The 12,726-nt window shown below is 43.4% G+C and overlaps 1 protein-coding gene across 1 annotated transcript in view; it reads left to right on the forward strand.

Moving 5' to 3' along the window:
* LOC102442848 (tetratricopeptide repeat protein 8) overlaps positions 1-12,726 on the forward strand; it is a 37,990-nt gene that overhangs the window by 23,620 nt on the left and 1,644 nt on the right. Inside the window, exons 8-12 of the mRNA XM_006106486.3 lie at positions 2,680-2,767; positions 4,949-5,059; positions 8,809-8,948; positions 10,666-10,840; positions 11,121-11,243. Coding sequence (XP_006106548.1) covers positions 2,680-2,767; positions 4,949-5,059; positions 8,809-8,948; positions 10,666-10,840; positions 11,121-11,243 — 637 coding nt within the window. The remainder of the gene's footprint in view (positions 1-2,679; positions 2,768-4,948; positions 5,060-8,808; positions 8,949-10,665; positions 10,841-11,120; positions 11,244-12,726) is intronic.

Here is a 12,726-nt window from a genome sequence, read left to right on the forward strand (position 1 = left end):
CGGGGGGGGGGGGGGGGGTTCTCCCTTTTCCCCCCCCCCAAAAAGAGTTAAGGATGCCCGACTTCTTTTTCCCCCCCCCCCCCAAAAAGAAAAAAGAACCCCGGGGGGGGGGCGGGCGGGAAAAAAAAATTTAATGTTTGTCTCCCAGCTCACCCCCCCCGGGGGGGGGGGGGCCCTTCCCCCCCCCGGGGGGGCCCCCCCCCGGGGGGGGGCCCCCCCCCCCGGGGGGGGGCCCCCCTTTTTTGGGGGGCCCCCCCCCCCCCCAAAAAGAAAAAAATTTTTGGGCCCCCGGGCCCTTTTTTTTATATATAAAAACACACACACACACACACACACACACACACACACACACTCACTGAGTGGCCAGATTATTATGACCAGCCAGATTATTATGACCACCCCATCAGTACTTCATTGACACTTGCAAAAATACTGAATATTGAAAACTTCCCTAAGCAAATACTCTCAAGGTTTTATTATTATTTGTATAACTAATTCACTTCATTGTACTGATGGGGTGGTCATAATAATCTGGCCACTCAGTGTGTGTGTGTGTGTGTGTGTGTGTGTGTGTGTGTGTATTTTTTTGCGTCCATCAGTCTTTCCTACTGTCCATGCAACTGTTGTGAAACCACAGCTCTTGTTGGCTTCTCTGGCTAACTTTCGTTACCTTTACAATGAAGTCTGGGTTTTAGGGGTGGTATCCAAGGTCTTGTCTCAGGCTGCACGTTTGCCCGCCTCTCCCATTCCTTATTGTGTCCTTTTCAGCTAAGCCAGGACAACTTGGCATCTCCCCACCATGCTCTGCACTCTCCTGCCTGTGTGCTTATTCTGGTAGTTTGCTTCTGTCTGAAATGTCCCCTCACCCTCACCTCACCCTATCGGTCAAAATCTTGTCTGTTGCTTCCTCCCTGAAACTACATTGGTTCACTCCTCCTCTGAGCTCTCCAAGCACCTTTGGTTCTCATTGCCATGATACTAAGTTTACCTGTGAGCGTGTTTTATTTCAGTCTTTATTGGTGCCTTTGGGATATGATTGTTATCTTCACCTTTGCGTCTCCTTACCATCATGAAATGTGCATGCAGTCAGTGCTTGATGATTATTGAATTAAATTGCTGAGACAACGTTGGCAGTTGGTGGGGATTATCTCTGGACTCTGACTCTGATATTGGCCTGTGTTCATGAATCTGACTGATGTGTTCATTACACTTGCTGTGTACATGGCCCACTCCATTTCCTTTGCACAAGAACCCAGGTGGTACATTCCTTTTGATAGTACTGGAAGAAATGAGCTCTTAAGGATGCAGTAATTAAAGACTTCTTTTTCTTTGGTTTCTGGGTATCTCAATGTCTCTGATTCTTTTTTTTTAAAAAATTGTTTTATGCTTCCATCTCCTTGATTTTTTTTTAAAAAGCTATTTCTGTTTTCATATTTTTGTTTATATGTGTCTTTTTGCTGTAATCCCTTTTCAGTCATTTTTGGAAAGAGACAACTTACTAGATAAAAATATACAGACTCTCGTGAATAATGAGGTGTTCATGGAAGTCAGTGATGAACTTCAGCCACATGTTTCAGACTTGCACGTTTAGTTCAAGTTATGTATATAAGTATGCTGTTTGCCAGAACTTTTAGCGTCTTTGGTAAAATTTTAATAACTACTCCTTGTAAAAGTTGTGAGATCTTTGAAGAGGTGGGGGCTTTTGTTGTATCATATATCTAACTTTAGGCCAGTTTTTTTTTTGGGGGGTCACGTTTAACCCCTTTAATCCTGTGTCTTCTAATAGCTATTAGGGTATAGCCACACCAATGCTTGAGGCTTAGGTTAGGAAAGAGATCAAAGCTATCTTTTCTAGCCTTTAAGTGAAAGCAGCACAGTGGAACATACTGTGTGTTGTCCTGACTTTATTTCACAAAATAAAAGCAATATTAAAGTGCCTAAGTAGCTCCTAGAAGGCTCGGGGTATGGGGGGAGTAGTTATAAGAAAGCCCAACAAACCTATTAAAGACAGGCTGAGTATGCTGTAATGATTGAGTTAGTGGTAACGAAATGTTCCCCGGGCAGAAGGGGTGGGTGCTGACACCAGGACAGTTACAGTTAAACGAGGAACAAAGCTCACAGTGGTAGGCTAGGACAGTCGGCATCAGACACCAAGAGAGGAAAAGAAAATGTTTCTAGAATGACAAAATGGTCTAGCTGTCAACTCAAGTGGCAGTTACTACTTACATCAACATTGTTTAAAAATGGTTTTAAAATTTGGATTTTTGTCTCAGGGCAAATGATGTTTTCTAAGAAAGGGCATCCTTTAGCTCTTCCAGTAAAATAGAGACTCTAAGCATTTATCCAGGTCACTTGCCATATGTCCCGCTGATCATAAGCTCTCTGGGCGGTGAACCCGTATGACCTGGCTCACCAGCAGCTCTTGGTCCTGCTGTGACTAGACTGCAGCAGACACTACACAGCATTTGAGGGTTAGATAGACAGTGAATATGGGAACTAGACAATGTTTTACTAAACTATACAAACTACATGTTAATATATGTGGGGGAGCATTACCTTCTTTTTACGTGCTTACTCTTACAGATGTAATTTGTCTCTATCCAAAGCCTGAGGGTATGAATGCATATTAGAGTATTTATTTTTAAGATGCATGCCTAATTTTTTAATGGCTTTTCTTAGGTTAGGAATGTATCGTGAAGCAGAAAAGCAATTTAAATCAGCTCTGAAGCAGCAGGAAGTGGTAGATACATTTCTCTACTTGGCAAAGGTAAGTATTCCTAATCTGAGTGGAATCTGCCTCCTCAGAACTGTGTAAATTCTGGCCAGCGCATGGGGAGAGTTGCTAGGTTCTTCAGGAATATTTTGGCAAGCTAATATGTTCAGACTTAACTTATTTTTCTTTTTAGCAAGGGAAAATGTGAGACCATATAGAGAAGAACCGTTCAGGAGAAATTGATGGCCATAAAAAAGATTTGAAAGATTGCCCATTAGAGCACAAGAAAATATCACAGGCTTACCACTCCTATGGGTGCAGGCTCCATAGAGGCCCCCCCCCACACCTTTTTATTTACAACACACTGTCTCCCACCTAAGCAGACTGTGCAAAACAGGGGTTGTTCTTATATAGGTCCTTTACTTCTTGGCTCTGCCGTAATAACAAAAACAATATTTTCCCTGTATGGACCACCTATTCAGTGTAAGGAATTGTATCAGGTCTGTTCCATACACATTTAATTTAACCCCTAGAGCAACTCCACAAGGTAGGTTTCAATATTTCCTTTCTGCTCTTAAGGAAAAGGAGATCGGGGAGGGTCAGTGAGATTTCAGGGTCACCTGGCTGTTGAGAGCCAGCATTCAGGCCCAGGACTTGCTGATTCCGGAGCCTACTCCCTGCCTCATCGTGCCACCCACAGCCACAGCAGAAGCGAGGGCACACCTAGAATTTTCAGTATTGGGGTAAAGTTACTTCTTGACCCTCACCAAGGCTACTTGAAATGAAACATTTGATGAATTGGTGGCTGTGATGTCATCGTGCCGTACCTCTAAGAGTTTTTTCAATTGAAAAGTGTGGTGAAGGAGGTTGAAAAGAGGATGAGATATACATGGAAGTGCTACTACTTCGTAAATAGGTATTAAACGTTAGCATACTGAAAGAAAACTAATGAAAGCTGTGTTTTGAACTTAGTGTGCTAATCTTAGTGCGTGTACAGTGGTTCCAAACACGATTGAACTGTCTGGTACCTAAATCTACTGCACCTTATATACTAAACTTCAACTCTTAAAGAAGTTACTAAGAATCACAGTAGACTTAAACTTTTCTGACAGCTTGAAATTAAAATTCAGGTCATACTATTTGACTACTTTCTTGTTGATAACCACTTGCCACATGGTTAAAAAATGTACTTTTAATTTTAACTATGTTAACTATATGGTTTGACTTATTTTTCCATAAATGAATTTGTTTAAATCCATTGTCTGCATAACTGTATACAGGTAAAATTTACTTATTTTTTTAATATATGAAGGAATGATTGTTAAGTAATAGGGATCAGCAGATTTTAGGAACAGAATTATTTCTTACAATCCTAGATGGTTAATTTAAAAATAATTAGTCAATATTTTATATTACTTAGCATATTAAATTATATAATTTATTATATTTTAAAAAGAAGTCAAAAAATATATAAGGTAAAGTTGAAAAATTTTTCACCCATACTTTCTCGCTAGTCTTATATTTTGGTAATAAACACTGTAAACAGTTTCCTGTGTATCTATTTGGGCCTCTTCAAAGCACAAACTAGCTGTGGAGGAAGAAATAGAGGACCCATGCTCATGAAGGAAAAAGCCATAATCTTATATTTCTATACATAAAATAATTCTCTAATTTAGAGATTCCTTTTAAATTCTCTATGTGGGTTATTCATGCTAATATCCTGATTGCTCATTAAATGAAAGCCATCAAGTGCCAACTCTCTCAACATCCTGCCCACACTCCTCACAAATCTGTTTCCCCTCTATTTCTGAGGGTCCTTTTCCAAAACCACCGTCTCCACAAGGTCTCCCCTGCTGCTCTCTCTCAGAGCCTGTTCCCTTCTTTCTCCAGTGTCTTCAACTTCAGTCTCATAATTGATTCTTTTGGCCAACCTGTAGACATATTCATGTCTTCTATCCTAAAAAGAGTTTCCCCTGATCTTTGTCTACTCACTGCTCCGTCTTTGTGACAATAATAAGCCCACGATAAGCATTTGTTGATGGAATAAATGAATGCATGCTTCATATACAACATGTGGAGATAAAATGATAACATCATTATTGGAAATCCTACACAATTTTTACTGTAATCTCTAGGAGATAATTTGTTACTAAGCAATTATGTAACCAATTGTCATAACAAATACTATGTTATTTTAAGAACCAGTACTTTTACTGAACTGTGTCTTGGTTTTAGGTTTACACCTCATTGGATCAACCTGTGACTGCTTTAAACCTTTTCAAACAAGGCTTAGATAAGTTTCCAGGAGAAGTAACCCTACTTTGTGGAATTGCCAGGATCTATGAGGTGAGGTTCATAGTATTCAAAAAGTTGATGTAAAATTGAGGTTATATGCTTCTTGAGTAAGCCCATTGTCCTCTGGGGTCCTAGCAAGGAGAACAATTTATAAAACTAGGACTGCTGGCCTGTAGTTTACCAACAGAGTAAGTGATTTTAGTGTATGCATTTAGTAAAGCTGACTTTTTCTTAAGCAGTATTTCAAACATACATAAATGTATAGAGAATGGTATGAAATATGGATTTAAATTAGTTTCTATAGATTGCTAGTTGTCCTAGTACATTTATTGTACATTTATGGACCTTTTCCAAAAGGCCTATAATGTCAAGTATAATTTTTTTTCTATATATGGTAGATATGATTTGGGGCCTTCTATTCTGTCCTATTGGTCTGTTTGTCTAACCTTATGCCAATATTATACTATCTTAATTACTGTGGTTTTATAAAACTTGCTATTTGATAGGGCACTTTGTTCATCATTATCAGGAATGTTTTGGCTATTTTGTACTTTGCTTATTTTTTATAAATTTTAGCATCATGTTGACAAATTCCATGAAAAGCCCCATTGAGGTGTCCTCCCTGCTGCCTAATTACTTTAGCTTTACAGTAATTCCCCGTACCTGTTCTTCTTCACAGTTAGTTATTCTTGGCCCTTTGCTCTCCCATATTGATTTTAGGACTAACTTGTCAAGAACCATTAAAAATAACTGTGCAGGGATAGTGATTGGACTTGAGTTGAATACAAGAATGAGGGGGTGGGGTGGGCTGCCTCTCCTCCCATTCTCAATATGTCTCCTTTTATTTTGATCTCTTTTTTTTTGAAACATATTTTGTAATTATCTCATAAAAATGTTTTGTTGGGGGGTCTCCAAAACCACCCTGAAGTTGGGTGATTTATTAGAAAGATCTGAAGCAAAGGGAAGAGGCACCTGGGGCAGAGTTCAGAGGAAAGCAGGCACGAGCTTCCAAGAGTCCCCCCACACCCCCCTACCTCCCGTGGACTCACACAGGACACACCTGTTCTTTCAGCCACAGGCTATGACCACGTGTGCCAAGCGGTGTCTATCAGGGAAGCACATTGGAGACTTGGTATACAAGGTTATTTCAAGGGGTGGGTCATATAGGCACCCTCTGCCTATCACGTACCCAAATCCCAGACTCCCAAAAGTCAAACACATGTTCAGCAAAAACGATATTGTTTGTACAGTGTAGGTGAGGTGAGCCATTCTTATCATTTGGGAAAGTTTTATATCAGTCTAGGGAACTAGCAAAGTTCCGAGATGCCACCCAGGGGTCAACCTTGTAAACCGATCTTTCTAGGAATAACAGTTTCAGACCTGCTATGTTAACTTTTTCTGCACAGATGTATTCCTGTGTATAACTATGAATGGGATCCTCTTTTCTATTGTATTTTCTGTTTGATTATTTCTGGTTAGTAGGAATGCATTAATTTTTAAAAGTAGATTTGATACTAGCAACCTGGCTAAATACTCTTTAAATTTTAATTCCTTATCCACAGGTTCTCTTAAAATTTCTAAGTAATAAAATAATCATCAGCTACAAATGGTTTCATTTCTTATTTCAATTATTTTATCAAACTAAAAAATATCTTATTGTTTAGGACTTCCAATATAGTATTTAATAGAAGCATCTCTGTTCTCTTTTAAATGCCTTGAAATGCTAGTTATGATATTTTAAAAATTATTTTGTTAGAAAAAGAGTGGAAAAATATTAATAGTTTCTATATCTGGGTAGTAGTATATGAATGATTTTCATTTTTGGTTTTACAATTTCAATATTTTCCAGATTTTCTGTAATGAACATGCATCACTTTAAAAAAGAAAAACAGCCAAAACCGGTTTGGCTCAGTGGATAGAGCATCGGCCTGCGGACTGAGGGGTCCCAGGTTCGATTCCGGTCAAGGGCGTGTACCTGGGTTGCGGGCACATCCCCAGTGGGGGATGTGCAGGAGGCAGCTGATCGATGTTTCTCTCTCATCGATGTTTCTAACTCTCTGTCTCTCTCCCTTCCTCTCTGTAGAAAATCAATAAAATATATTTTGAAAAAAATAAAAATAAAAAAAAAATAAAAATAAAAAAGAAAAACAGTAGTATTTTTGAATTGTCTGGGAAGGTTGTTTTTCTTTTTGAAATATAGTTTTGATAAACATCTATAATGATAAAAGCATAATATGCTAATTAGACCGGACAGCCAAACGAACTTCCAGACATCATTCTGGACGTCCTTCCAGATGAAGTCTCAGGGGGCTGAGGCAGAGGTGGTTAGGGGCGATCAGGCAGGCAGGTGAGCAGTTAGGGGCAGTCATGCAGGCAGGCAGAGTGGTTAGGGGTGATCAGGCAGGCAGGCGAGTGGTTAGGGGCGATCAGGCAGGCAGGCGAGCAGTTAGGGGCGATCAGGCAGGCAGGCAGAGTGGTTAGGGGCGATCAGGCAGGCAGGCAGGTGAGCAGTTAGGAGCCAGCAGTCCAGATTTCGAGAGGGATGTCTGACTGCCGATTTAGGCCTGATCCCGCTGTGGGATCGGGCCTAAACCGGCAGTCGGACATCCTCTGAGGGATCCCGGATTGCGAGAGGGTGCAGGCTGGGCTGAGGGATCTACACCCCACTCCCCGATTCATGAATTTTGTGCACCAGGCCTCTAGTGTAAATAGAGAACTTTGATCACTCAATAAAAATTCTATATCTCTGTATCTTTACGTGTGTGACTCCACATTGAACAGAATTATGACCAAGAAGCTTGGGAAGGAAGGGTAATAAATTGGGCTGTGAACCCAGTGGCATTCATATATAGGGTTGACTGTCCGATGCTCTTGCACCTTCATGCTCTGTCTTCTCACATCCCAGTCCTTCTACCGGTCTTCCTTAGGCAGGAAGTGCTGGCAGAGAAACCGAGAGAACATTGGCACCTCTAGCCTGTGGTTGCTGGTCAGAGTTCCCTCCACGCCTCTGTGGTAGTTACTGTTGCCATGGCTGCGATAGGGCACAGATCCTTTAACCAGCTACCTTCTTCCTTGCCCTGCTTCGCGTTGGCCAGGAGTTGGAGGAACATATCCTGTTATGGGCGCACAGGGGAGGGCTTTGTGAGGAAGGGAGAATTTCACTTCGCACTCAGAGGAAGAAAGATGTCGAGAGGAAAGTGTCCTCGTGGGGACAGTGCCATGCCCCCGTAGGGTGATCAGGACTAAGCACAGACGTGAGCTGGTCGGATGCAGCATTCCCTTTAGATTTACAGTTCGTTTCCCTGGGCGCATAGTTTACCGCACGAAGATTTCCAGCGTGTCCTTTTTCTCTATGTGACAATGGCTTTAGCGTTCACTAGTGAAGTTTGTCCTAGCATCGCAGCCTACACTGCACGTGCCGGTGGAGATGTTTTGTATGTACAGCAGATGTGCTCAGGTCTCAGCCCTCACCTCACCCAGGCCTGTGCACACGGCACCCCTCCGCGGCCCCTTCTGAAGCAGCAGCCTCCGTCTCCTCACCCTGCTCTGTCTTTCTCTCCATCCCGGTCCTTGTCCAACATCACATCACATGTGTGTTCATTTGTTGCTCTTCCCTACCAGATGCAGTCTCCCTGAGGATAGTAACTTTATCTTTTTGGTTTATATTGTGTTCCCAGGGCCTAGAACAGTCTGGTAGGTTCTTAATAAATACTTACTGAATGAGAAAACGTAAACCAGTCAGAAAGTAACGTCTTGGCAATATCAGTCAATTATTGCTCTTCTGTTTTGCTGGAGAATAGGAAATGAACAATATCTCATCGGCCTCCGAATACTACAAAGAAGTTTTGAAACAGGACAACACTCACATGGAGGCCATTGCATGCATTGGGAGCAACCACTTTTATTCTGATCAACCAGAAGTCGCCCTCCGCTTCTACAGGTGAGCTCTGCCTTCAGTTTGTAAGACTCCTTTCCTGCGGACTATTGGCGAGACAGTAATAAAGAGGGAATGCAAATGGAGAGAAATAGTGTATAAGCCATGTCTGTATGAGACTAGAAACTCAAACACCCAGGTGTTTTATAAGCATTAAAAGTGACCTCTAAAAATTTGGAAACGCACAGATATTTGGCATCTTGTAGAAACACACCCCGATAATCACCTGAGTGTTTAACCCTATGGCATTGTATGAATTAGCCATTTTGTCATTGACCAGTAACAGTTTAATGGCTGCTGGAAGCACCTCCCTCTCACCATCTCTGCCTTCATTAATGCCACTCTGTGTACTATAACAACCTTGAAGCTGAGATGGGGGTGAGATTTGCAAAGAGAAGCAGGCCCCAGGTTCTGAGCCCCAATGGGGACCTGAAACAGCGTCCTGTGTTTTGTGAAGAAGTATTGCCAACTTTTGTTCAAAAACTTTTTTATTCTAAATGAATTCTGTTCTCTGGTTCTCTTTTGAGCACAGACTTATTTTATCCTACAGCTTGTTTCTGGATTAATTTTTAAATTTTGATTTCCTCTTCAGCCCTTAGGTAATATACAAGGAGGTAACTGGCAACTGACAAGAGTTCTTCCCAGATACATACAAGTGATAATATCAGTGCTGTCTTGTCTTACGCAGCTGACTGTTCCCCTGCCCCCAAGCGGGTCATGGGTTCCTCAGGGCAGCTGGGCTGGATTTTATTTGCTTATCTGAACTCTTGTCCTTTGTCCTGTGGGATTAATGATGCATTGAAGCAAATGGGCTTCTTGAGCTATAGCGGTCTGTCTTCCTTGGTGGGAGCCCATTGGAGGTCGGTAGATGCAGCTAAACCACAAAATACTTATCGCCAAAAACAGGACCCACTCAGCTAAAAACGTGGAAGTAAATGCTAAACATCCTCAAATTAGGTCAGGAGGTTTAGGAGCTTACCTATGGGTACAAAAGCTTTATGAAGCAAAAATGTGTGGGTTTTACTTTATGTGACTATGTCTTACTAGAGGCCCGGTGCATGAAATACGTGCACTAGGGGGAGGAGGGTCCTAAGCCCGGCCTGCGCCTTCTCACAGTCTGGGGGGAATAGGCCTAAGCCAGCAGTCGAATATCCCTCTCACAATCCGGGATCCTTCCTTCTTACTGCCCGCCTGCTCACTTTTTACCGCTTGGCTTACTGCTCCTTAGCACTGCTGCAGAGGCAGGAGAAGCTCCTGCCACCGCCGCTGCGCTTGCCAGCTGTGAGCCCGGCTTCTGGCTGAGTGGCACTCCTGCGGTGGGAGCACACTGACCACCAGGGGGCAGCTCCTGCGTAGAGCATCTGCCCTCTGGTGATCAGTGTGTGTCATAGTGACTGGTTGTTCCACCATTCTGTTGATTTGCATATTAGGGTTTTATATAGATAGATTTTGATTCTCTAACCAAGCTTTTTGGAGGGGAAAAAACTTACATAAGTTGTGTCTAACCTTGCCTCTGACACCTTTCCCATAACTGGCACTATTAAAAAAGGCATGCTTTTGTATTTGCTTTAACATTTTTTTCATCAACTGCAATACTTTCTATTTCTATTTGGGGGTGTTAAAATTATAAAATAAATTCATTTCTAACTTTGTAAAAAATACATGTGTCTAAACATTTGTAAAGTTGGTCTGACACCCAAATATGTCTCCTCTTCTCAAAAAGGCGCCTCCTGCAGATGGGCGTTTATAACTGCCAGCTCTTCAACAACCTGGGGCTCTGCTGCTTCTATGCCCAGCAGTACGACATGACGCTGACCTCATTCGAACGTGCCCTTTCTCTGGCTGAAAACGAAGAAGAGGCAGCTGATGTCTGGTACAACCTGGGACATATAGCTGTGGTATGTTGTTCCTCTGACATCACTTCTGTCATAGAAAAGGTAGCGCAAGTCAGTCTGAAGGCATTTTCAGGAATTGTGAATCCAGGCTTGGCAACAGTCTTAGGTAGCAATGTAGAGGTTTCTCAGGGTCACCGTACTCATTTTGCATTCCCGGGATAAATCCTCTCACATGCAATTCCCCAGTTGACTCCCATGATTGGCACTTGCTGCCCGGACGGGAGGAGGTGGCAGGAGGAAGCGTGTGGATCGGCGTGTGCGGAAATGTGTGTTGCTTTTGCAGGGAGTGGGAGACACGAATCTGGCCCACCAGTGCCTCAGGCTGGCTCTGGTCAACAACAACCACCACGCCGAGGCCTACAACAACCTGGCCGTGCTGGAGATGCGGAAGGGCCACGTGGAACAGGTCAGCGCCCCGCGTGCACAGTGGACAGGCTGCTGTCTCCACAGGCTGTAACTTAACAGGGGGCCTGGGTTTGAATCCTAGCCTGTCACGCGTTAGTGATGTGACCTGGTATGAGTCACTTGTCTCTGAAACAGAGCACCTGGTTTATCAGGACAGACCTGCACCCCCCAGTCTTCCCTGTTGTAGGGAAATGTTGCACCATTCACAATTCCCACCCACCATGGAGCTGCTCAAGCCAGAATCCTAGGAGGTACCTGGAAACCTCCTGTTCGGACTGCCTCTCCTGCCACCCCATGTCCCCAGCGTGGTCGACAAGCCCTTGTCAGGCTTACCTCCAAGTCCTGTCCTGAACCCGGCCACCTTCCTCCCCCCACCACCCTCTCCCACCTGCTCTCACCTCCTGCCTGGACCAATGCAAGAGTCTCCTTGCTGGTCTTTTTGTTTCCAAGTCAGCAAGTAAGTGTGCCCTCTAAGACGTCCTCCTCAGGACAGCCGCAGGGATTTTGAAGAAACAAACAAGATTATTTTATTACTACTTCGCTTAGCATCCTGCAGAGGCTTTCTCTTTTCACTTGAAGTAAAACCTGGACTTCAGCCCTTGGCCTAGGAGGCCCCGTGGCATGTGGCCTCTGGCTCCCTCTCAGACGACACCTTTTGCCGCTGCCGCAGTCTCCCCTTTTCCACGGTTTCTCTTTCTTCGGTTTCAGTTACTCCCGCTCAACCATGGTCCTAAAATGTTACATGGGAAATTCCAGGAATAACAACTTAGGAGTTTTAAATTGAGCGCCATCCTGAGTGCGAACCCTCTCCATCCTGCCCAGGACGGGAGTCATCCCTCTGTCCAGTGCATCCGCGCTGCACATCAGCCACTTAGTAGCTGTCTCAGTTATCAGATTGGTTATGAGAGAGAGAGAGAGAGAGAGAGAGAGAGAGAGAGAGAGAGAGAGAGAGAGGACATTTATATGACGTATATTGTCATAATTGTTCTATTTTACTATTGTTGTTGACCTCTTATTGTGCCTAATTTACAAATTAAACTTTATCATCGGTGTGTATGTATAAGAAAAACATAGAATGTACAGGGTTTGGTACCATCCCTGGTTTCAGGCATTCGCTGGGGTCTTGGAGCGTTTCCCCGTGGATGAGGGAGGACTGCTGTACACCTTTCGTACTGACTTCTGGACATGTTAGCTGCCTGCTGCTCTGCAGACACGCAGGGACTGTCCTTACTTTAGGGCCTTTGGAAAGTTCTTGCAGATCCTGCAGTGACTTTTCTTTTTGTCACTGAGGTCTCAGCTTCATCCCCTCCTTAGAAAGGCCGTCTCACACTTGGTGTCAAGGAGACCCTCAGGCACTGGCAGCAGAATAGGAAACGCATGCTCACTGCCACCCAGCACAGAGCGTGGAGCTTTGAAATTTGCTGTGGCGTTTGGTTGTGTTTGTTGTATTAGAGAACAGATCATTAGGAGCCCACTAAACCAGT

Source organism: Myotis lucifugus, unplaced genomic scaffold, assembly GCF_000147115.1.
Source record: "Myotis lucifugus unplaced genomic scaffold, Myoluc2.0 scaffold_837, whole genome shotgun sequence".
Lineage (NCBI taxonomy): Eukaryota > Metazoa > Chordata > Mammalia > Chiroptera > Vespertilionidae > Myotis > Myotis lucifugus.